This window comes from Cnephaeus nilssonii (assembly GCF_951640355.1).
Source record: "Cnephaeus nilssonii genome assembly, chromosome: 12".
NCBI lineage: Eukaryota > Metazoa > Chordata > Mammalia > Chiroptera > Vespertilionidae > Cnephaeus > Cnephaeus nilssonii.
The window spans coordinates 23,809,091-23,836,363 of NC_137083.1; the positions used below are offsets into that span (position 1 = coordinate 23,809,091).

Here is a 27,273-nt window from a genome sequence, read left to right on the forward strand (position 1 = left end):
TGGGTAAAGTCACTGCTTCACCTCTTCACAGCATCCATTTCTCTTGCTCTACTTATTTCAGTTTCAGTAACAACAGAAAGTTTGAGTAATTACTCATCTAATTATGTATAATTAGGTGTAAAGAGGAAAAAAGAAAATTCTTTAAGACATCCTGACAAGTAAGTTTCAAATAATTCTATGCAGTGATCTAGTTATCAAAGAGCAAATTTAGAAAATATTCTGTAAGTTTAGGATTGGTAAAGACTACTGAATTAGTAAGAGGCCAAATAAATTTCTATTGCTTAATATGTAGCAAAAATTTTATTTTAAGGCATTAATTTACATTGAGGTCATCAATTGCCCTAAATGAAGTCATTTGTGATCTTAAAATTTGAACACACAGCTGTTTGTCATCCCTGTCCACCCTCTAAGTCAACAGTGTATAATAAAGAACACTGGATATGGCCATGTTTTGAAACTTCAGATTCAGGTTAAATTTCACCACTCAGTTCTGCTTCACTTATCCTCACCGAGTCACTGGACTTCTGAATACCAGTTTTCCATTTGGTAAATTTGAGGATTTAGTAGTCTAAGAGGGTCTAAGGACAATAAAACATGAAATGAAGGTCTAACCTGATCAAGATCAGGAGACTTTCAGATGGAAAAATAATACCAACTATCATGAATACTTATGGATCTCAGAAATAGCTAGTCACATGTCTAATTTAGGATCACTAAGAAAATAGAGGACATTCATTTATTTCCCAACTCTTTTTTCTGCTCTCACTTTCAAAATCTTATTTTAAAGAGGGTGGACCTGATTTGAAAGTAGCTAATTTTTAAAAAAGAGCATAATAAAAAATAAAACCATAAAGTAACATTCTGTTAAGTTTCAAAGCTGATTAGTGTTATAGCGAGGTGACCATGGCTGAAACTGGAGCCTCTGCTATGTCTGAAACCCTAATGCAATGAGATGGAACAGGCACAGCAGGGAGTCTGGTGCAGCCTCACCTGCGTTTGGCTGTTGCTGCTCCGTGTGTGATTTACTTAAGCACAAACAATTCAGACTTCCTGAAACATATTGATGTCAGACTTTTGGGTGATTTTCTTATTGGGGTCACAAATCCAGACCACACTTCTCTGAAGAGAGTAAATATTTTCACTGTCAGTTTCCCAGGGGAAGGGTCAGTTTTCCAGCAGGAAGTGAGGAGTAACAGCTTCAGACTGGGTGAAGGGAAATCTTCATTTTTCTTAGGGTAGATGTCAATTTAGCTCAGACTCTAAACATGTGGTGGTAATCAGAATGCTTCTAGTGGAGGGGGGGGGGTAGGCCAGCTACTTCTGGTGCCTTGGAAACAGGTGCTAAAGAAAAAAACAGCTTGGTGAGAGGCAAGAGAATCCCACTGGGTCTGGGCAGCTCTCATTAATTATTCTATGGAACTTTCCTTCTGTTATTCTGGAACACTCCTGATGTCTGGTCTCTGTTGTGCTGTGGTAGTAAGGCAAGTCCCTCCTCCAAAGCCACATACACGTCACAGCAGAAGATGGCAGTGCCCAGTGCACCATTATGTACCAGGAGGCAACAGCAAAGCACAGGAGAATCCTCTGCCTCACTTTTCACAAAGTAGAGAAATATCTGTGATTCTGTTCCTAACAGCTATCCTCAGCCACAAGGAGTGCCATTCAAAACCTCACTCACCACTTTTGCCAAACAAGATGACATCAATTTAGGGTCAAGGTAGATTCCTACTGGTTTTCAAGTATTTAAAAATGTACCCATATTTTCATTGGGTAGGTTCTAGAAAGAAACATTTCCAAAGGGAAGAGGAAATTCTGGGATTATGCTGGCATGCATTCTTGAAGTCCGGTCTCTTCCTTCTCCTTTCAGTTAATTCCAAGAAAGTTTGTTCAGCTGATGAGAGGGAATTAAAATTCTCAAAAGATATGTAATTCTTTAAAGTCTTCAAAACATCTGATGGAAAGTGGGGCAATAAAAAATCTTAAATAAGAATTACTGCCAATGAGAAGGAAAGAAAGGAAAAAAGAAAATACATGGGATGAAAGAACACAAGAATAGGGAATTCAGAAAGAACCAGAAACTCAAAGGCAAAAAGTGAGGGGAAATTCAACCAAGCAAGTAGGTTTGTAAAAATTACTTTTATAAACAATTAATCAATCTATGTCATGTTATTCTAAGCATAGTTACTGTAACCTCATCAAATACAATTACTTATTATATAAACCTAGTTAGTATGAAAAAGCAATTGTTTTAATTAAAGATAAATCCAATGATTAAAATAACCATAGCTTTCTACTCCTATCTATTTCTGACACATAGACACCAATGAACAGTACAAATTCAGAAAGACAGCCTTGTATAGAATTAAAGAAAAAGTTGAATCATTGCTTCTCTTTTATACTACTTTCTGGATTTTATCACCATTCCTCTACAATCTAACAACAGCAAAATTAATGGAAAGTGAATTTAACTTAAATGCTACCAGGAGTATGTTTGTAGTATTACAGGTATAGAAGTAGGAAAGACAATGCAGTTTAGAGTAAGTTCTATAAAGAAAGATTTGAAGCTAACAAAAGTCAGAACTTGATTAGTTGTAAAGACTAAGATATTGAACTCAACTTAGTTCTATGATGGCAAATCATCAAACAGTTCTATAAACCAGGAAATACTGTTAATCTTCCATTAGACATTCAATAAAGAACCCAAGTAGCTTACATCCTAAGGAATTGCCTAAAAAGAGACAATGAGTATTTCATTATTGCAAAGTAAGCAGCTGTATTCAACTGCACTATGCAGAGGCAATATATAAGAGAGGATAAATACCCTGGACAAATTTTCAGTCCTGTAAAAACCAGCATCAATAACAGAATATGAGTAACAGCAGCACAAACAATTGGTGGTTCTTTTGGCAGAAGAAAGAATTCAACACAAAGATAATTTTAAGAATTTGTTCATTAAAAATAAAAGGTCACAGCGGTTAAGGACAACAGGGGGGTGAGGGCATGTGTGGGGAGGGGTGTGGGATGGGAATGGGGGGACGAGGACAAATATGTGATACCTTAATCAATAAAGAAATTAAAAAAAATAAAAATAAAAGGTCAAAGAGAGAGGCAATAAGTGTTAACTTGAGATAAAAAAGAATACCTGTTTGGGAAGAAGCACTGATACAGGTAGAAACCCAAACAAGTAAGTGTTCTGATTAGGAGTGAAGGCAAGGGTGTTTTTTGTTTTGTTTTTATGAGAAAGGAAAGGGAAATAACTACATGAGTAGAAGGAAGGAATTTCTATAGGTGCAAATAAGCTAAGTTATTCTATAGATATACGTGGTGGTGCTAATTCTAAAATATGTCGTTAATTTTTAGTGGATAATCAGGATGTCTGCTTTCCTGTTAACTTTGCAAACGGTTGTTTGAAATACAATGCTGGTCTGGCCCAGTCCAAAGGTTATATTTCCCAGCTCAAACATTCCAAATGTTGAGTAGTAAGACATGCAAAGCAGTTCCTCTGGAATGGCTGCCCTAGCTCTATTTTAGAATGGTTCCACTTACGTAAATTTTTCACAAATTACAGTAAAATTCCAGGCAGCAATACTAAATTCATTTATTAGTAACAAGTCAAATTCACAGCAAAACGAAGTTTACTTCCGTGTGTTACTAATAGTGACAGATTTATTTGGAGAATGTCAATGTTGCTGAACTTAACCGTAGTTGTTAAATGTTCCTTCAGTCTTAAACACTAAAGCAATTTCTATTTGGACAATCTATATTGTCAGCGCTATTAAATCTGATGTAAAATATATTTGAGATAGAAAATAAGTTTAACAAGAAGATAAATTCAGTAATAATCTTGTATCACTGGACTACACCTTAGGAAAACTTGAAATAGGTGGTAAATCTGCATGTTTAGATAAATAAACCCCTTCTCTAATGACTTATCAATTAGTGATACAACTAAATATAACTAATTTGGAAACTCCTTAGCTTTTCTAAAGCTGTTTAATCCAAATGACAGCGTGTACACGTATGTATATACATACATATGTACACATATGCACATAGGCACTAATAAGGAACATATAGGGTAGCAGGTTACTGAAAATGGAAGCAGACAGGGTAGACTCAAGGGCCTTATGAACATTTGTAATCATTTGCTTAGGAAGAGGTACGTCAATTTTTATTCTTATTTTAAAAGTCCCAAACTGATTTAAATCAATAGACCTGAGCTCTGGATGAAATGTGCCTAAAAACACAAAGTTTTTGGACTATAGATCACATTTCAGAGAGCCTTCACAGAATAAGCAAAGGTGGAAACATGTTTTTACATAGTAGGAGCAAAGAACTTCATATACCTTTTGCAGTATATAGTATACAATGTCTCATTCAGCCCTGGTCAGTGGTCAGAGAGTTGGCCTTCACACCGCAGGGTCCTGGGTTTGATCCCTGGCCAAGAGCAGGGCTTGTGCAGGAGGCAACCAATCGATGTGTCTCTATCACAATTTAAATTAATGTTTTCTATAAAACAACTCGCAAATTACCCAGAAGATGAGTTTCTCCCGCAACTTTTACGTAAGTTAAAAATAATCAGATAAAACAGCTTTAAACATGGTAATTTATTTTACTCAATTATTTAAATCCATTATTTAAAAATGTTCAAAAGGCACTTTAAAAAACATATTTAAAAATACATTTCTCTGACTTATCGGTGATCACTTAAAATAAGCAAGTCACCAGACAGTGTTAAACCATTCTGACACTATTACCTTACATAGTTTAAAAATTCCAAAACACAAACATTCACTGTGTAATATAGCACACTGCTTAGCAGTAAGATTAGTTTCCCTCTAATAATATACTTACATGAATTATTAATTTGCAGGGCCCTGCAAAGTTATTTAAACTGAACTGATATAAACTGAAAACTAGAGAGGTAAAAAAGTTGAAATAGGACACTAGTTTTAGGTTGGTTTCTCTATAGAGAATTGGTAAAATTTCTTACTCTAATCTGTATTAAAATTTCTATTTCAACATAAGTACTTATATAAACATAAGTGATTTTAAAGAAAAGATACATTTAACATAAATCAAACCACAGGTTATCCCCCAGATTTATTAAGTATGTTTCTGTCAGGCCTACTATAAAGTAGAGAAATCAGGCAAATGAGTTTTTTGTTTTGAGAAAGGGGGAAGGTGGAATACAAATAACTTTACTTCATTTAATAATTATATATCTAGAATTACTTTAAAATTGTAGACTTTTAAGTAGGGCAATATTCTGAGAGCCAGAAGACATTATTCTTAGACAGACTGTTACTTCTAAATTCGTAGGGAAACTTAGAGTTAATAGGTATTAAATTATCAATAAGCAATACAAATTCTAATCACTAATAAAAGCCAATTAACCTTGTGAAGGCAGTATTAATAGTTGGGCAGGGGAAGAGTAGTTAGAAAATGGAAAATAGTTTTAAAGAAAAGAAAGGGCAATCAATACAAAGAAGCAGAAACTGTCAAAGACATAATACTCTAAACTGAAAACTTAAATAGAGAATAAAAGGACAGATTTTATCGAATCAATCAAGTGAGGGATTTTTCAATCTTCAAGCTGGTACTATATAGGATGTCCCCCAAAAATGTATACACACTTTAAATAACTACTAATTACAAAAAAGTATGTATGCATTTTTTGGGGACACTCTGCAATTTGATAGGCTCAAGGAAGTGAAAAATTAACACTCAAAAACAACTATGAAAATAACCAGTTAGCAAATTTAATGCCCAAATCCAATTACCATATTTTTAAAAAATGTTCAAAACTGGTCAGTGATTTATTTTCTAATCTTCTTACAGTAACAAATACTCCTCTGAAATTTAAGGTATCTGAAAACAAATAATTTAACTCTGGGACAACAATCTGCTTTGCATCATCTATGAACTTCCCCAATTGAAAATACAAGTATACTGTTATGGAGAGGCCACATTAAAATCATTTATCCAAATGACAGAGATCTTAATTTAAAATATAAGTCAGTATTATCATGAAATCTGGCTTTATGTACTTTATCAAATACTTGAATTTTTTGCTTTATAAGGTCATATAGGACAGTCAACTGACTCTTAAAAGTAATGAAATTTTGATAGTGTCAAAATTAGCAAAAAAACACACTATTATGCATATTGTAAAATCGTATTTTGCTATATCTATTTAAACATTTTTATTAACAATTGTGGGCATTTGGGATGACACTCATTTAGGATAACGAATTAGTACTACTTAATGAACCCTTCCTGCACTAATGTGAAATTCCTAAACTCAAAGAATTATAGATTTTACTGTGTGGGCCCTGATGTTAGTCACTCTGAAGAAGCTAAAAAATTTTGCCAAAATAAACGATCCACTGACCCTTTAAAACAGCTTTAAAGACTTTTACATTTAATATAGTGTAATACTGGACTACACTTATTTTAAAGATGCCTTATCTAAATCTTTGAAAGATACTTTACTTACACAGCAGTTAATCCTTAATATGTTCAGGAGATGGCATTTCCAACAATTTCCCAAATGATACTGATACATTGTAGATTTAGACCACACTTTGAGAACCACAGCCTAAGGGCATTTAGTAAGAATGAACAATAGTCCTGGGCCCCATGCTAGACTCAGAATTTCTGGGCTTGTGGTCTTGAAATCGGTGTTTTAACAAGCTTCCAGGCAAGAGTATAAAAACCACAATTTGAGAAGCATCATGACAATTTGGTTAATCTTACTACTATTGGCCAATGTATCACATGTCAGTAAGTAAAAATGGAAAAAATGCTAAATGACTAACCTCTGGGCTGACACGGTACCAAGAACACATAGGCTTTGAGTAGAAATCCCAGCTGTTACTTATTAGCTTTGTGACAGAGGAAAAGGTACTTTAACTCTGAGCCTCACTTTTCTCATTCATAATATGGGAATAGCATCCAATTTGTGAGGATTAACGCTAATGTACAAAGAGTATCTAAGCACAGTAATTGGCATATAGTATGCATCAGATAAAAACTAGCTATTACTTATAAGAAATGAATAAAATATTTCCTTCAATATCTGATTTGATTAAAGCAGACTTTTCATTCATTTGAAACAAATATTTACACTCCAAGTTAACAGACTAAAACCTTATATTTATTGCTTCATACTCTGGGCCAGACAGTATTCTAAAAGCCATACATATATTCACTCATTTAATCCTCATAAAATTCCAGTGAGGTAGGTAGTGTTATTGTCCCTAATTTACAGATGAGGAAATTGAGGCACAGAGAGATTAAGGAACTTGCTCAAGGTTACAAAACTAGTAAGTGATGAAGCAAGAATTTAAACCCAGGTAGTCTAACTCAGGACCCTAGGATTTATCACAATGTTCATTTCCTTTGAGTAAATTTTAAGGTTTTTGGATGTTTGTAATAAACTATTTATGCTTCTAGTACAGAAAAGTGGCAAATATGGACTCAGATAAATTCATATCCACATCAAAGTGAAAAGCTGTTCAAGAACAGAATGAATGCCTTGAAATTTTGGCAGATGACCATCATGAAAACAATAAAAAACAATTTAATGGGTAAAAATTGGTGTGAGTTTTCACTACATAGACAAAGTATCCATAATTGGCCACTAAGATGAACATCCTCTCAAATATACCATCTAAAGAGGTCATGGTTTTGACATGTTTTGGCACAATAAATATAAACTATTTAGCTAAACAGCAGAGTCAATGGTGTGACAGCCATGTAAAATTAGCATCATAAACATAAGAGAAATATAAATCACTTGTACCATTTATGATAATCTTACAGAAAGTCTGTAAAATATTGTTATGATACACTCAGGTAATATTGCTAAAGATAACAAAAATTAATTTTTTTTTCCTTCCAGAAGCTCTTTAAATAGAGGGTCACTAAAATAAGAACAAAATATTCATGAATGTGTTTTAGATGACAGTCTTGAATGGGTATTCTGCTCAACTGCAATTATCTATCCATCGGCAATACAATCATCCCCAAATAGAGGATGGGACAAAATAGCACTTACTCTTGTATTATTTATTAATTATTGTATTATTTTTCTATACAAACAACTGTAAACCTACTCTTGCCCCACCCTGTACATAAGTCAGCATCAAATTTAGATATTATTCATAAAATAAGTATTTTGTCTTTTAATACCTGACACATTTCAGCTTGTTTAAGCATTGTGCATTTTCTAATGTTTTTAATTAACTCTGGTCAAAATCTTGCATTCAAATTATTTTGCCAGTGCAATTAATAACCACCTTAGATCCTAAAAATGAATTTTAAAACTGTTTTAAAGAAGTTATGAAAGGCACAAAACAAGTTCTCATCTCTCAACAGGATAAGAATGAAAAGAACTATAATTATGTAGTTGGAAAAAGTTTTAAATGATCAATTAAAAGTGTCGCTTAGTAATTCCTGAGTGGCTGTGATATCAAAAAACATTCCCCAAGAAGCATTAAATTTACTATTTATTAGTTACCCATAATTAACAATGGGTAAATATGGGAACAAAATATTTAATCAAATGCTTTAAAGCTTTGAGTAAATATTAATAGTTGAAAATGGTATTCAAGAATGGTTAAACATATTTAGAAGAGATAATAGCAACTCAGCATAGTACCTTAGATATATTGTGGTTTCAGTTCCAGACCACCACGATAAAGTAAGTGTCGCAATAAAGCGAGTCGTTATCTTTTTTTCTCTTGAGAGTCTTGCCTTGTAAAAGGCGCAACATCTGTGAAGCACATAAAGCAATAAAACGAGGTATGCCTATAAACGGTTAACTATTAATTAGAACCAAGTATATACACTATATATTATAGTCAAGGCCCATGATCATTTCAAAATGTGGTTTTATTAATGCACATTAGGATGAAGTGCCATTCTGATTCTACCTTCTTCTGAGAGAAATACTGCCAATTTTAAATAATCACAGCAAAATTTAGATTAGCCAAAACTACACACGGGTATGTGTTGGGAGAGGAGGGGTTCATTTATATCATACTGTGAATATAAACTCATGTCTTGAGTTTATAAACAACAATGAACAACAATACTTTCTTCTAAAATTTTAAGGCAGATCTGTTTAGCATCATGTGTGTGTTACTAATATGGTGCAGTATAGTTTTAGCAACTGTTTTAACTTCCCAGTGAAAATAATACATGTGGTCAGAAACAGGCAACAAAATCTTTTTAGCCCCTCTGCCTTGCCAACATTATAAAAACACAAGTTTTTCATATATATATTACTGTATCAAAACACATTTTAACAGACTTCACAGCTTATTAAAGCTTCAGTTTATAGGCGTTCATATGAAAGAGTTCTAATACGGAATGTTCATTTAGAATTCTTCACTGGGCTTCCAGTGTTCTACATCAGAAAGCAGAAGTTCTTCTTCAGTGCAATGTTAGACATTTTACCTTTGTTCATTTACGCTTTTCTTTCAAGGTTTCCCAAATTTTACTTTGGATCTTCATTTTTGTATGCTTGACTTCTTTCCTTCCGTATATTTTCAGGTAAGGCAGGTTGATATCTGTATAAATATCCATATGGACGAAGATGATAAACGAGGTATTCTAACTCATACATGGTTGTAGGATCAACATAGTGAAAAGAAACTGCAAGATCAGAACAGCAACCAGGACCCTAAAAAAGTAGTGGAAACAGACGTTATTAAATAAGTAGCACATTGTTAAAATACAGTATGCACACAGTGATAAAGGAAACACTAATTTTAACAGAATCCGGTAATTAAAGCTGGCAAGGTTTAAAGAGGCACCTAATTTATTAGACCTGGAAGAAAGGATTTTTTAAAGCTCCTAATGATTTAAAACCAATAGGAAATTGCTAAAGCATTTCAAATTGAAATAATATTCTTACTCTATAGTGTTTCAGCAGAAAAAAATCTTGAGACTTTTTTCAATACAAAGGATAAAGCTCTATTTCTTCCAGTTTTGCTTTCTCTTCATAATTTTCTCACTATAAATTTTTGTTTGGCTGAGCTCCAGAAAGATACCTTCAGAACATTCAGTAACTAGAAAGCCTTGCCTATTATGTGTCTGCAATCTAATACTTCATCTACACATTAACTCAAATAGTAAGAGAGGAAGTTCTGAGTCAAACTTAGGTTTGAATCCAAATTTTGCCTACTAGTGTATGACATTGGCAAGTTATTAAATCTTTATAAGCATCAATTTCTCCTGTAAAAGGGGTTAAAGGAGATAATGTGCATGAAATGCTTAGGACTATGCTTTGCCTATAATAAATGCTCAATAAATGTCAGCTATTATTGATAAGAACAATCACATTCAGGTAAGTCAGAGTTTAAACTTTCATTCACTTACATAATTCTCATATATTCCTAATACAGTTGGCATGAGAACAAGTTTAAAAAAAACACAAAATAAAAATACAACAAACAAATGAAAAAGCATAAAAATATAGAAAACTGTGGAAAAAACTGGTAATAGAATTAATCACAGGTCATTTGGGGATCAGAATTGGTATCTGGACAATGTTTCAGATGACTCCAACAAAATTGGGATTCTATCTAATGTCTTTGCAAGGACCCAGGGAGAAAGAGTCTGGTAAGTTACCAGAGAAGATTCATACCTATTAAATTGAATATTTAATAATTTATGTTTGGAAGTATGCAGCTTACAATGCAGTAAAAATGATCAAGAAATTATTCATTGTATTTTCTCTGGCCGGATTCTCAACTTTTCCTTTGAGACATTGTGAAATCTTGGATAACTATGTAGGCACTGAAAAATTATCTGGTGCCTACTTTTTAAAGCTTGAGGGAACATAATAAAAACAAATATGAAAAGTAAACTGTAAGTCAGCTTGTGATTACCTAAACCAGCTCTGTCCAATAGATATATCTAACCACATAATGTAGTTTAATATTTTCTAATAGCCACATTTTAAAAAGTAAAAGTAGGTGAATTTAATTTGATGTAATTTAATCTTACGGAATATATCCATATTATTTTTTCAATATGTAATATTTTTAAAATTAATGAAATCATTCTTCTCAGTTGTGCTAAGACTTTGAAATCAGTCATTAATTTTATAATTAAAGTACATCTCAATGTGGACTTGTCACATTTCAAGCGCTCAATGGTTAATGTTAGTGGCTTTATACCGGCCAGTACATATTGAACTAAAAAACCAGAACAATAGCAGTTAGTTTTAAATTGCTGATCCTCTATGGAAGCAATTTTATTTGACTCTGAAATATTGTAATAATATTTTTACAAGATTTACTGCATTAATTATGTTACACTCTATTGTATTATTGTTTTTTACTGGATGGTCAGGATACTGTTATTATTAAGCACTATAAACAACTAGAGGCCCAGTGCACGAAATTCGTGCATGGGGGGGTCCCTCAGCCCAGCCTGCACCCTCTCCAATCTGGGACCTCTCAAGGGATGTCCGACTGCCCGTTTAGGCCCGATCTCAGTGGGATCGGGCCTAAACGGGCAGTCAGACATCCCTCTCACAATCCAGGACTGCTGGCTCCCAACTGCTTGCCTGCCTGCCTTCCTGATTGCCCCTAACCGCTTCTGCCTGCCAGCCTGATCACCCCCTAACCACTCTGCTGCCAGCCTGTTTGCCCCCAACTTCCCTCCTCTGCCGGCCTGGTCACCCCTAACTGCCCTCTCCTGCAGGGTTGATCACCTCCTACTGCCCTCCCTTGCAGGCTTGGTCCCTCTCAACTGCCCTCCCTTGCAGGCCGGGTGCCTCCCAACTGCCCTCTCCTGCTGGCCATCTTGTGGTGGTCATCTTGTGTCCACATGGGGGCAGGATCTTTGACCACATGAGGGCAGCTATATTGTGTGTTGCAGTGATGGTCAATCTGTATATTACTCTTTTATTAGATAGGATAGAGGCCTGGTACAGGGGTGGGGGCCAGCTGGTTTGCCCTGAAGGGTGTCCCGCATCAGGTGGGGGTTTCCTTGGGGCGTGGGGCGGCCTGAGCGAGGGGCCTGTGGTGGTTTGCAGGCCGGCCATGCCCCCTGGCAACCCAAGCGGAGGCCCTGGTATCTGGAATTTATTTTCCTTCTACAATTGAAACTTTGTAGCCTGGAGCGGAGCCAAGCATGGGGCTCCCTCCGAGGAGGCCGGCAGCCATTTGTGTTGGGGGTTATAATTGAAACTTGGTTTCCTTAAGCGGATGGGCCCGGTCAGGGTGTGTGGAAAGCTTTGCTTCCCCTGTTGCCAGCAGCAACCCTGGCCTGCTCTCTCAAGCTCCATTCTGCCGCCATTTGTTTGAATTTGTTTACCTTCTATAATTGAAACTTTGTAGCTTGAGTGGAGGCTTAGGCCTGGCAAGGGCAGGCGGAAAGCTTGGCTTCCTCTGTTACCTAGGAAACCTTGCTCTCTGTGGCTGTAGCCATCTTGGTTTGGGTTAATTTGCATGCTCACTCTGATTGGATGGTGGGCGTGGCTTGTGGGCGTGTCGGAGGTATGGTCAATTTGCATATTTGTCTATTAGGTAGGATAAGATATAATAAAGCAGCTATAATTATTAAAAATAAAATAGTTCTTTGCATATGATTATGGTTATTTAAAAAACTCAAGAGTCAAGTGAAAAATCATCCAAAATAAGGAATCTAAGAACAGAGCCAGATTTTAAAGATGCTTTAAAAATCAAAAGCTTTCATATATATATATAGGCTAAGAAGTTTTAAGAAAGAGCCTAAGTAGAATAGTAACAAAAATACTAGATACATGGGGAAATACTTAAAAAGGAATAAAATTCTGAAGAAAACTATAAAATTTCAATAGGGTACCTAAAAGGCAAACTAAAAAATCCTGGGCAATTATGTCCACTGTCCTTAAATTAATAAATTTATACTCAAGGATAAAAACATAAGAGTTGCCAGAACAATCTTAGATTAGTAACTTAAATATTTTGTAAAGCTACAAGGTTATAAACATATGGTGCTGAGCCAAAACCAAATAGAATGGAACAGAACTTGAAATTCAGATACTGATACTACACTATACCATAGTGTATGATAAAGGAGGTATTTTAAATCAGTAATGAAAATAAGATTCAGTTAAAATAATGGTATTGAAGTAATTAGTTAACAATTTTTTTAAAAATCAGGAGCTCTCTATCTCATCATATGCCAGTAAGTTTCAGAAGAATTAGAGTTAATGTAAATAAAACTGACAAATAGAGTAAGTCATATTTAATCATTTCTGATCTATGAAAGAGGCAATTTCACATGTAGAATATTTATATATATAGGCAAATATAAAATAAATAATACAAAAGAATAAACTGTTTCAGATACTCTAAACTGTAAACCTACTTTTGCCTACCCCTTTCGTGTGTGTGTGTGTGTGTGTGTGTGTGTGTGTTTACATATAAATACAAATACACACACATCTATTTTAAATCCATTGTATTATGACTGCAAATTCTCTGGTGAAAAGTCTACTTCTAGGGAACAGACTCACTTATAGTGAATTAAGAAGGTGGAATGAGAAGGGAACTGTATGAAGAGTAAAGTTCTGAACAACCAACTTAAGACCATAAACTGATCAACTAGAATATTTTACACTCTCATTTACTCTGTAAAATTTTTCTACACTGTATTTTTAGTGATTATTACAGAGAATATATGTATGAGATTTAGGATGGCTTTAAAATAGTAACTCAGGGAGAAAAAGTATTAAATAATGGATGAGTAATAACAGAAGTTTGATTTCACATTGGGTTTATATAGAATCTCCTAAGAGAGAAGAGGCAGAGTTGGAAGTCTGTGTCAGTTCTGGCACTCCCAAATCTATGTTATAGTTTTCAATATAACTGAATAAATTTTTACATAAAAAACAAGATTTGCCATCCATTTAAAAAATGACTACAATTTAAATAAAAGGTGCACTATAAGCCCTGGCCAGGTGGCTTGGTTGGAGCATCGCCCTGTACACCAAAAGGTTGCAGGTTTGATTCCTGGTTAGGACACCTAAACTTCAGGTTGCTCTGGATGGAAAACAAACAAAAAAAGCCCCTGGTCAAGAACTACTATTTTGGTGATGATTTGAAAGTGCTAGCCTGTCCTGTGGACCAAAGGGTCCTGGGTTTGATTCCAGTCAAGGGCACGTACCTTGGTTGCAGGCTCCTTTCGGGCCCAGGCCCTGGTCAGGGCTTGTGCAAGAGGCAACCAATTGATGTGTCTCTCACACTGACATTTCTGTCTTTCCCTCTCTCTAAAAATCAATGAAAAAATACCCTCAGGCGAGGATTTAAAAAAAGTTCTAGTCTGTGAAGAAGAGAATGATAGCATGATGTATCTTATTTGTAACATAGGGCCACAGAAAAGAAGGCATAGAATTCTAGTAACTTGCCTAAGGGCATTAATTAACTAGAGGCCCAGTGCAAGGTGGGGTTCCTTAGCCTGGCCTGTGTCCTCTCATAATCCGGGACCCCTGGCTGGTTTCGGCCAATCCTCACAGCCCTGATAGTCCAACACGCCCCGAGGGATGTAGAAGTGTGCGAAGTCACAGGCGGCTGGGGTGCCGCTTCCGCTGATCCTGGTCCTACTGCGCCTGCTGCCGCCACTCAGTGCGCTGCTGCAGAGGTGGGAGAGGTTCACGCTGCTGCAGCTACGCCCACCAGCCATGAGCCTGGCGTTTGGCACCCACTGGTCAGCTGAGTGGCACTCCCGCTGTGGGGGCACACTGACCACCAGGGGGCAGCTCCTGCGTTGAGCATCTGCCCCACTTATGGTCAGTGCACATCATAGCTACGGGCCAGTCATCTGGTCATCCATCCAGTTGCTTAGGCTTTTATATAAATAGACTAGAGGCCCCAGTGCATGAATTCGTGCACCAGTGGGGTCCCTCGGTCTGACCTGCAGGATTGGGCCGAAACCAGCTCTCAGACATCCCCTGAGGGGTCCCGGATTGCGAGAGGGTGCAGGCCAGGCTGAGGGGCCCCATCAGTGCATGATCGGGGCCGGGGAGGGATGCAGGAGGTTGGCCAGCCAGAGAGGGACCACGGGAGGGCTCTAGGGTGTATCTGGCCCGTCTCGCTCAGTCCTGATTGACCAGACCCCAGCAGCAAGCTAACCTACTGGTCTGAGCATCTGCCCCCTGGTGGTCAGTGCACGTCATAGCGACTAGTCGACTGGTTGACTGTCTGTCCCCTGGTGGTCAGTGCACATCACAGCGAGCAGTTGAGCGGCCTTAGCATATCATTAACATATTATGCTTTGATTGGTTGAACGGCCTACTGGACAACCGGACACTTAGCATATGAGGCTTTTATTATATAGGATAAATAACAGAACTGAGTATAAAAGCTGGGTTTCATGATTCCTGGACTCTTTCAGTCATTCACTGCTGGAATTGATCATAATAGTGAAAACCCAGCAACAGTCTATTAAATGTTCATTAGCAGGAGACTGGATAAATTACAGTACATTCATATATTAGGTTATTACACAGAAGTCTAAATTAATAAAGCAGATACATAGATTAATGTTGATAAGTTTTACTATATGATATAATTCCATTTATTTAAAAATCTGTAAAACAATACTATATATTATTTATAGACACATAAACATGTAGGAAAAATATAAAAACAAGTCCGGCAATGATAAATGTTAAATTCATGATATTATCTGAAGAAGGAGATAGGAGAAATGGATTGGGGAGAACATACAGGCCTCAACTATATCTATAACCTTTTTCTTTTAAAAAAAATCTGAAGCAAATGTAACAAAAGATTAATATTTGGTAAAGCTGGTTTGTTGGTACAAGACATTATACTTTTCTCAAATATTTGTATATCTGAAAAATTGAATAAAATACTGTACTTTAAAGTTCTCAAGAATATAAGTTAAGGTGTCAAATGAGAGCTAAGACTTATTAGGTACTTACTGTGTGATAGACACTGCACTGCACTGCACTGTAATTACAACTAGATGAGAAAGGTAGATCATATCCATTTTACAAATGAGAAAACTGATGCTAGGAAGTTAGGCAAATTCTGTCCATACCAGGTCATTCAACTATTAAGTGGGAGAGCATTCAACTATTAAGTAGGTCTTTCTGAATCTGAGAGTCTTTTGATGTGTTGTTTCTTAACCACCCAAATAGAGTACCCCACTCTACTCTGAATCATTCTCCATCCCCTCACCTGGCTTTTTCTTCAGGACACTTACCACAACCTAGAATCACATTATATCTTAATTAGCGTGTGTGTTTATTGTATGTCTCCTCATCTAGAATATAAAGTTAATGAAAACTGGAACTTGGCCATATTTACTGCTATAGTCCCAGTGCCTGGCATATAGTAGTACTAATATTTGTTGAATGACTGAGTATTGCTCATATTCTTATTTACTGTGTTATACTGTCACTCTACATAAAAAGACTAAAGGAGATTCTCAGTGTTACTAAGAAACATACACATATTAGTTTTTCTAAAGTAAGCAAAAGTCAGTCTAAGTATTTATACTGTAATAAAATTTCTAAACTTACCTCTACAGGAGGGTAATAGTTATAATTCCAGTACCAAAATGTTTTAGGTAGATAACCCTTGATTAAGTGGTGCTCTGGTACAAAGGGATGAAAAGTTTCTTTTCCAATGGTATCTCTGGAATCTCCTGCTTCTACATTTATAATTTCCATGCATCTTCCCAGTGCTAAATCTTCAATGGAGGAACTATGTGTACATTTCTCTGTTTTAAACGCATCAACAAATCTCTTCAAGGCTTCTTTGCTCAGTACATATCCTGCTCCTCCACTCATATAGCCCTGCTTAACGTAGGGCTTAAATCTTCTCCCAAAGTAAATGGGTTCTTCAGGGTTGTGTTTTGAGAGAAGCCATCTCAAATTGTCTAGTATAACGTATGTATCGTCATCAGCTTTCATAAACCAATCTGCATCTTCTAGATAGTGATCATGAACATACTGAAAAGCTTTAATTGTTTTCCAGTATAGCTGGTCTCTGCCTTCTCTGGTTTCTAATCCCACAGCAGGGAAATCTTTGTCTTCTTCTGAACTCATAAACAATACTTTATTACAGCGCTGGGCCCATGTAGCTTTGACATGTTTAGCCTTTTTCTCTAGATTCTGAGGTCCTGTCATAACCCAGCAAAGAATTTTAACCTTCTGATAGAGGTTTTCAGCGATGTCAGTGTTCTCATCTATTAAACAGAAAATTTCAAAGTTACATTTATCTATAATGTGAAATCCAAATAAATTATGCTGAAGAAGACATTTTCTTAAACAGTATCAAAGAACCACCCCACCGTCTGTCCCCGTTTCTATTTACCTAGCTACCATTAGTGTTTTAACTGAAAGAAAACAAAACTCAACCTAATATGAACTGTCATTCTGATCTATTGGTTTCATGTCAATCTTATCTAGGAGATCAGTGGAGCTGACAAGAGTTGTCACTATGACTTCAATTTTTCAATAATTTTTCATTGCTCTGAATAAACTCTGAAAGGCAGGAAAGACATGCTGCTGAAGTGGCAGTTTATTTTGAAGCTCATAAGAGACCACTGTTATGAATTTCTATAAGTACCCTAAGGTGGCTTTTTAAAAAAAGTTTTCCTAACTACCCCAGTTCCATGAAGAAGCATTAATACAGAGTTGAGATTACTTCCAATAGTAATATATCTCATTACAAAATGCAAAACCACCAGTTAGAAAAAGAACATATGAATAGGAAGAGGTAGTATTTCCAAGATCATCTAGAGTAGTGTTTTTCAAAGTATGGGTTTGCAAAGAAATGAGTAAGGAGCATATGCCAGAATATAAAGCAACATATTAATTTTTTCTTTGAATAAGTTTTGCTTCTCCCTCCCCCTCAAAAAAAGTCCTAAGCAGTGAGTTGAAATGATTTATATCCTAGTGCAAGCTCCTTACCTGGATGCAGGTAGGTAACAAACAATTCACTGGCTGTCATGCCAAAACCACATTTTGAGTAACAATATGCAGAGGAAGAGTTCAACTCTAAGATTCTAAATCAGTGCTTTGTGAAGGACCAATTTTTGCGTCCAACAGTTTGAGATCTATACTTTTACAAACATGCTAAAAATGAAATACTGGAAAATAAAAATTAAAAATCATATATAAAATCCAAGCCCCAGAAAGTTTTTATATTTAGATTTAGACAAAATTACTGTCATAAAATGTCTTTTAATCGTGATTTCAATACTTCTTTAGTTGTGGACCAGCATGAGTCTGCAAAACCATATTTGTGTAGCAATGCTCTAGGCATAATCCTCAGAAAGCACATCCTTAAAGTTAAGGTCAACCAGTGAGTTATGAAAGCTAACACCTGTGAAAAATTAACAACTAAAGACATAAATTTCTAGTTAACTGATTGTGAGGGAATAGAAGGCAAGATTGGGACAGGGCATGAAAATATACTCATGCCCCACTAAATATCAAGAATTCACAATCTAAAAACGGACAAAATCACCCTATTTTCAATCAGAGAACATTCATGGTTCTTATACTTGGGAGCCCAATTTCCTAGCTATACAGACATACCAAATCCTGAATGGAAAGGGAAAATGGTGGAGGCAGGAATCTGCAATATGCTTCACTAAGAGCAAGAGAACTTTTTCCCCACTGCTAGGTAGATACTCTTTCTCATTCTTTCAATCACTCACTCGTTAATTACTGTGTAGTAAGCATGTGCTAGCACAGGAGATAAGAGGATGAATAAGATACATTAGCAAACCAATACTTGACACATACTAAGAGATGCTATAATTTCTGAGGTATGTACAAAGGGTTTGATGTGCTGTGGGAAAAGAAAGCAGTGGCTGGCAAATCCTATGGAGCAGTGCAATGGGAACTTGGCTAGAGCAAAGAAGGGGGCGGGATAAAGCAATATCAGCAAAAATAAGAGATAATACAGAAAATACATCTTTAAATGAGGAGATGCTCACCAAAAGAAAGGACAAAAGGCATGGTGAAGTTTGGTTGAGTGCAGGTAGATGGGTATAACTCAAGGCCTGATCAGGGGAAAAGCACTATAGATTAAGAGAATAAATCTGAAAAATGGTAAAGAAAATGAACTGTTAGATTTAAGTGACAAATGAGATTGACTGGTAAGCAAAGAAAAGCATCTACCATGACTGCAACATTTCTCACTTGGGCAGATGGTAATAAGATATATATAAAATAAGGGATACAGAAGGTAGAGTAAGTTTTAGAAGTAGGAAAGAAAAGGAGTTCATTTGCATGTTAAGTTTGAGAGGAACAGAACTTTTAGCATACCTTACATTTTGTGGGCCTTGGAGGAGGACAAGTAGGTACCTAATAGATGTGCCTGCAGTAAGGTCAACCTAGCACAGCTTACTAGTAGTAGAGGAGCCTCAACCCAATTGATCATTTCAAGACCTAGAGCAATGCTGCAGAGCAAATGCACAGTGATCAAACTGCTTTCCAATAAGAACACCTGCTCAGAGCTGAATCACTGTTATATAAACATTCATACAACATAAAATAAGTTGTAATGTGCTTGCTAGTTCACAAAACTCAACCAAGATTTGACACCTTGCCCTACAACCACCATTTGAGCGGTAGGAAAGAAATAATTTACTGCCAGAAAGATAACAGAAACAACTGTTAATGAGGACCCTCAGCATCCTAGAATTCTAATTGTTCTCAAGCTGCTTGCATTCTTTTCTGTCAAACCACAAAATTTGCAGAGATCTTTGAATTGTGTTAATGCCTTTTTATAGTGTCTAGAACTGGGTTAAAGATAAAGACAATAGACCTAGCAGTTTGGCTCAGTGGATAGAGCGTCGGCCTTCAGACTGAAGGGTCCCGAGTTCGATTCTGGTCAAGGGCACATGCCCGGATTGCGGGCTCGATCCCCAGTGGGGGATGTGCAGGAGGCAGCCAATCAATGATTCTCTCTCATTGAATGTTTCTGTCTCTCTATCCCTCTCCCTTCCTCTCTGAAATCAATAATATATCTATATATCTATATCTTATCTATATCTATATCTATATATCCTAATACATAAAAAGCCAAGTGCCGTCACGACCAAAATGACTGGACGGATAACCAAACAGCAGGCTAGGGAGCTGAGAGAGCTGTGGGCCCAAACGACCAAAGGACCAGTCCGACTCTCACAGCGTGGTGGGATGGGGCCATGGAAGCTGAGGAGCCTCGCGGGGCGGGGGACTGAGCATTGAGCTTCCCGGGGTGGCTGAGGCAGAAGAGCATCATGGGGTGGGGGCGGCAAGGAGAGGAGTGGGGCGGGGGCTGTGAGCGTGGAGCTTCGTGGGATGGCTGAGGTGAAGAAGCGTCATGGCAGTGGCTGAGAAGCCTCACAGGGCAGGAGCTGTTAGTGTGGATCTTTGCAGGGTGGCTGAGGTGGAGGAGCGTCGCAGGGCAGGAGCGGTGAGTGTGGAGCATCACGGGGTGGCGGAGGCAGGACAGGGGCTGTGAGCATGGAGCTTTGAGGAGCTGCTGAGGTGGAAGAGCGTCACAGGGCGTGGGCGGCTGAGGCCGAGGAGTCTCGCGGGGCGGGGGCTATGAGCGTGAAGGTTCACGGGGCAAGGGCCATGGAGGTGGAGGAGCAATGCTGGGAGGCGGACATGGCCCTGATTGCAGCTAGGCCTAGGGACCCTAATCGTGCACGATTTAATTGTGTGCTGGGCCTCTAATCTACACTAATAAAAGAGAAACATGCAAATTAACCATACCTCTGCTATGCCCACAAGCCACGCCCACCAGCCAATCAGGAGCGAGTATGCAAATTAACCCAACCAAGATGGTTGAGGCCAAAGAGTGAGCAGGAGGCTTGGGTTTCCCCGGAAATGGAGGAAGTCAAGCTTCCCGCCTGCTCTGGCCAGCCCTGGCCTCCGCTCAAGGCTACAAAGTTTCAATTATAGAAGATAAATAAATCCCAACAAAAATGGCAGCAGCCACGGAGCTGGAGAGCAGGAGGCTTAGGTTGCCCCTGGCGATGGAGGAAGCCAAGCTTCCTGGCTGACCCTGGCCTCTGCTCAAGGCTACAGTTTCAATTATAGAAGATAAATAAATCCCAGATACCAGGGCCTCTGCTTGGGTCGCCGGGGGGCGTGGCTGGCCTGCAAACCACCACAGGCCCCTCGCCAAGGCCACCCCACATCCCAAGGGAACCCCCACCCTGATCTGGGACACCCTTCAGGGCAAACCAGCCAGCCCCCACCCATGCACCAGGCCTCTATCCTATCTAATAAAATAGTAACATGCAAATTGACTGCCATTCCAACACACAAGATGGCTGCCCCCATGTGGACACAAGATGGCCAGCAAGGGAGGGCAGTTGGGGGCAATCAAGCCTGCAGGGGAGGGCAGTTAGAACCCTCGGCAGAGGAGGGAAGTTGCAGGCGACTGGGCCTTCAGGGAAGGGCAGTTGCAGGGGACCCAGGCCTGCAGGGGAGGGCAGTTAGGGGCAATCAGTCTGGCAGGGGAGCAGTTAGGCATCAATCAGGCTGGCAGTGGAGTGGTTAGGGGTGATCAGGCTGGTAGGCAGAAGTGGTTAAGGGCAATCAGGAAGGCAGGCAGGCTAGCAGTTGGGAGCCAGCAGTCCTAGATTGTGAGAGAGATGTCCTACTGGGATCAGGCCTAAATGGGCAGTCGGACATCCCTCAAGGGGTCCCTGATTGGAGTGGGTGCAGGCTGGGCTGAGGGACACACACACCCCTGTGCACGAATTACGTGCACCGGGCCTCTAGTGTGTGTATACACACACACACACACACACACACACACACACATATATATACACACATATATACATACACACACACACACACACACACACACACACACACACACACACACATATATATATATATATATATATATATATATATATATATATATATATATATAAAAGATAAAGACAATAAGGAAGAGATGGAAATTAAAACTGTGGGGGTTGATGACATCACACAGGCAAAGAAGAGCCAAAGGACAGAGACTTGGAGAAAGCCTACATTTAACGGGCACACAGAGGACTCGATTGAGAAAATCTAGTTAGAGATATGAGGCAAGGAGAAAATGAAGTCATTATAACACACCCTTAGTTTTTTAATTCCCTAGTTCTTTATGCTTCTAAAAAGGAAAAAAGATTAGTGATATTAACTATTGATAAAATTATAAATTAAAATTTATGTATACAGCTTGTGTTGTATACATAAGAAAACACAATTAAGCAAAAACAAAGACCAAACAAGATGATAGCAAAAAACAAAGATGCAGATATAAACCATGATAACACAATTAGACTAAATAAAAATTTCAGAAACAAATCTAGACTGAAAAGTTTTGCCTTTTGCCAAATTACAGTTTCTGAACTAGTTCTATTCAAAAATAAATTCAAAATTAATATTTTACTACCTAAGTTCATCTGGGTTTTAGCAATTTCCTTCTTCTGAGGCAAACTGAGAATTGTCATTTAACATCTAAAATTAAGATTACTGTGACATAACAAAATTCATATAACTCTTTCAAATGCTTTCAATACTTACATAGACTGAAAAATACTATTCAATATTGAAAAATACTCCTTAATAAAGTAATCCATACCTTTATGTTGGCTAGCATCTGCATTGAAGTTCATCTGTCCTTCTAGATGATTCTGTCCATTATCATCTGAATGCCTAGCATGAGGATCATTATGAAGAATCTTAGGTTGGGTGTCACCCTGTTCTCCCAACAAAATACTAAATAGCTGAGAACATAAAACAAATCCAACTGCTGATCCACAGAGGAAGATTAAAAAATTCAGCCAAGATTTAGAGGCCATTTCCCAAAAGTGTATTTCTGTAAGAAAAAAAAATTAATAGGATGTTATAAACTATAGAGCATTATACATACCAAAAGTGAAAAGTCTGATAACTATTAGCTACACTGGAAAGTTAATTCCTTTCATATAAGAGAACATATCTAAGAATATTTAACTTTTACCTATGCACAGGAGATAAAAGGATGAATTTACTGCTAAAACAGCACATTATAGACAAGTCAAAAACTGAATAATCATTGAGACATGACATGGGTAAATACGAATATGGGAAAATATGATTCATTCAGTATCATTTGAGGAGCATTTTAAAAATACAGACTTCTAGACTCAACAACTGAAATTTCAGATGCAAAGTGCTGGGACAACTGAAGTTTATATTTTTACTTTATTTCTTAAGGAAAAGCTTTGTGTTATTCTTTGTTTAAAAACAACAACAAGCAAGCAATAAAGCACTGCAAGAAGAAAGAAATCACTAAATCCTAGAAACAACTTTTGATGAATATCATTACAGATATGAATAACATCCTATATAATAAAAGCCTAATATGCAAATTGTCCCCTCAACCAGGAGTTCGACCATTCGCTATGATGTGCACTGACCAACCAGGGGGTGGCGCGGAACATGGCGGGCATTGACAATGCGGCAGTGGAGGCGCTGCCAGGCCCAATGGGCCCCGACGAGAGCGGGACCACGGTGGGATGGTGGAGCAAGTGAGCAGGCAGTGTCAGGCCAAGGCAGGTGTGAGTGGGAGCCTTATCGCCCTGCCAATCGCCCCACAGATGGCGACCAGCAGCAGTGGTGGGGGCCGGGGGGCCCAGCACGAACCGATCACCTGCAGAGGGCAACCAGTGGCCAGCAGGCCCTGATTGCCCAATTGGGGCCGGGCCCCGGGCTGGAATGGGGGACTGGGGGTGGGTGGTGGCGACTAACCTCCCGCAGCACCTGGGTGGGGGGCTGCAACCTCTCGCCGGCTACCTGGGGGTGGGGGGTGACGGGGATGGAGGTGCAGTGAGAATGTGGGGTGTCTGCTGAGCTCACTCTCACTCCCCCTGCTACCTTCCCCTGGGACACCAGGGCTTGCGTGCCAGGGAAGCCCCTGTGTTCAGGTGCTGGGCGCCCATAAGGAGTTCGCCCCATACCCACGCAACCTCTTCCAGGTGAGCCGGGCCACAGCCACCGGGACCACAGGGGCTGGTCGGGCTCCCTGTGGGTTTGCGCAGGAGCCAGTCTGTGAGGCCAACTTTTGTGCAGTGCCGCTAGGGGGCCCAGAGGCCCACGCTGCACCCCAACCAGCAGCATCCAGCTACGCTCACCGCATCTCCATGTGGGGACTCGGGCGCTGTGACTCAGGCAGAGGGGGGCGTGCAGGGGCCCAGGTACTACCCAGAGCCCAGAGGTCAGCTGGGACCTGCCCTTCCACACCAGACACTTGCTCTTCAACCGCCAGCCACGCCTAGGGACCACACCCATGCAACGAATTACATGCACCGGGCCTCTAGTCTTTATAAATAACAGAGACAAAGATAGAAGGAGAGATAATTATAGCTAACATTTGATTCCTGTACCAAGAGCTTTACATGGATTACCTTAAACCATAAACTAAGGACCACTGATCCCATTTCATAGATGAATTCAGACAGAGAGGTTAGTAACCTTCCCAGAATCACATTATCAATCTAAATCAAGAGTTCAGACTCTTGCCGTGGCCAGGTGGCTCAGTTGATTGGAGTGTCATCCCGTACACCAAAAGGTTTCCGGTTTAAATTCCACTCAGGGCAGGTAGGAGAGGCAACTGATCAATGTTTCCCTCTCACATCAGTGTTTCTCTCTCTTTCCCATCCTCTCTCTAAAATCAATAAACATATCCTTGGGTGAGGATAAAAAAAGAAGTTCAAACTCTTCACCGCTTTGCTATAATTTTACAAAATTTGGCTTGTAAATTTGTATATTTACACAATAGTCATGCTAACATATTAAGTTAGATTTACTTGAATTTATGAAAAAAGAGAAATTAAATAAATCTAAAACACTTTGAATGTTAGCTAAACATTTCTGACATGACCTCCCTCTTTTCAATGATCCCTTTGAAGATAAACATTATGAAAAACATAAAACAATTGGAAGCATGTACACACCTTGTATGACTAAAAACTAAATAATGCTGATTTTAAAAATCAAGTAAGAACTAAAAATACTAGGGAGACAGACTATGTTCATGAAATAGAAGACTCAACATAGTAAACATGTCAATTTTCCTTAATTTGATACACAGATTTAAATCAATTTCTATGAAAATTCTTTTAAGATCTCTTGTATAGACAAGATTATTCTAAAATGTATATGTTAAGGTGAATGAACTAGAATAGCTACAACAATTTTAAAAAAGAAGAATAGAGCGGGAGGAATCGGTCTACATGAATTTAAGATATCTTATAGCAACTGAAATCAAGACTATATAGTACTGGAATACAAGGCTCATGGACCAATAGAACAGAATAGACAACCGAAAAATAGATATTTGATAAATGCATAATGTCAAATAGCAACTGATATTTGTATAAAAGCAGCTGAGTGGAGGAAAGATAAGACTTTTCAATAAATGTTGCTGGGCACCTCTAGGCAAAAAAAAAATAAAAATAAAAAAAAATCTTGACCTAAATCTCATATCTTATACAAAAATTAACTCCAAATGAACCCTGGGCTTAAATATAAAATATGCAACTACAAAACTTTTAGGGGGAAAAAAAAACTACAAAAGAAAATACTGATCTAGAACTAGGCAAAGAATCTTTAGACTTGACAGCAAAAGCACAATACAAAAAAGGGAAAAATTAATAAATTGGACTTCATCAAAATGAAAACTTATGCTCCACAAAAGACACTACTGAGAAACTAAAAAGACAAGCTAAACTGTAAGAAAATATTTGCAAACCACATATTTAACAAAAGAATTAGTATTTAGAATATACAAAGAATTCTTAAGCCCTAGCCGGTTTGGCTCAGTGGATAGAGCATCGGGCTGCAGACGGAAGGGTCCCAGGTTCGATTCCGGTCAAGGGCACATGCCTAGGTTGCAGGCTCGGTCCAACATGTAGGAAGCAGCCAATCAATGATTCCCTCTCATCATTGATGTTTCTACTTCTCTCTTCCTCTCCCTTGCTCTCTGAAATCAATTAAAAAAAAAAAAGAATTCTTAAAACAAATAGCCAAAAAACAAACAAAAGTCAATTAGAAAATGAGAAAAGGACAAGAACAGATATTTCACTGAAGAGGAAGTACAAACAAGCAAATAAGAAAATGTTCAATTTCATATGCCACTAGGTAAATGCAAATTAAAACTAAAAAGAAATATCTCTACAAACCCATAAGAATGGCTAAAATAAAAAATAGTGATTCCAGCCTGGCCGATGTGGCTCAGTGGTTGAGCGTCAACCTATGAACCAATAGGTCATGGTTCCATCCCGAGTCAGGGCACATGCCCAGGTTGCAGGCTCAATACCCAGTTGTGGGCAGCCAATCAAATGATTCTCTCTCATCATTGATGTTTCTACCTCTCTCTCCCTCTCCCTTCCTCTCTCTGAAATCAATAAAAACATATATATATATTTTTTTTTAAATCAGACAGAGAAAGAATAGTGGTTTCCAGGGACTTAGGGAGGGGAGCAACAGTGAGTTATTGTTTAATGGGTATAGCATTTCAGTTGCACAACACTATAAATGTACCTAATACCACCGAAACTTACACTTAAAAATGGTTAAGATGGTAAATTTTATGTGTATTTTACTATAATAAAAAATAATGGAAATACAAATCAATGATAAAGATGTTGATTTTCTCCAAATTAACCTATATATGTAATGCACCCCAACAAAAACACAAGATTTTATAAAGTTAAACAACTTGGTATAAAATATTCAAACAGTATGAAAAAATAAACATGTGAACATGAGAAATTCTGTAAAGGGATGTGGGGGTGAACTAGCCCTACCAGACCCACTTAAATACAAGATTTTAAAAATCTAATAATGACAAAATTATTCTAAATGCTATTTGGAAAAATAAGCATGTGAGTATACTGGGACATTCTTGAAAGGGACATTGGGAGCTGGAGGGTAGATTAGGCCTACCAAATATTAAAATATATTACCTACAATAAATGGTGGTATAGTAATAAAAATAATTTTATATTCAGGTCAAACAGGCATATCAATGTATCTGTGAATCTTTAAAAAAAATTTTTAATTTAAAAGACATAGCACTGAGAAACTTTTTTTCTCTATAACCAGACTGTCACAAAGTGTATCAATGATATTACAACATCCTACTGCTGCATGGATGATGAATCATTAATAAAACAGAAGCAGTCTCAATTTCCAAATCAGTTAGATAAGGGTTTCTCAGACACAACATTACACATTTATCT

The 27,273-nt window shown here is 37.9% G+C and overlaps 1 protein-coding gene across 3 annotated transcripts in view; it reads right to left on the reverse strand.

The window, feature by feature from the left end:
- Positions 1–241: 241 nt before the first annotated feature.
- C1GALT1 (core 1 synthase, glycoprotein-N-acetylgalactosamine 3-beta-galactosyltransferase 1) overlaps positions 242–27,273 on the reverse strand; it is a 33,087-nt gene continuing 6,055 nt past the window's right edge. For 2 of the 3 annotated variants that reach the window (XM_079786086.1, XM_079786087.1), the window contains exons 2-4: positions 22,629–22,865; positions 16,556–17,223; positions 243–9,691 (exon numbers count right to left, since the gene is read on the reverse strand). In XM_079786086.1, coding sequence (XP_079642212.1) covers positions 9,506–9,691; positions 16,556–17,223; positions 22,629–22,865 — 1,091 coding nt within the window. In that variant the 3' untranslated portion in view covers positions 243–9,505. Of the gene's footprint in view, positions 9,692–16,555; positions 17,224–22,628; positions 22,866–24,162; positions 24,695–27,273 lie in introns of those variants that run through there. The other variant, XM_079786085.1, reaches the window with a different exon arrangement.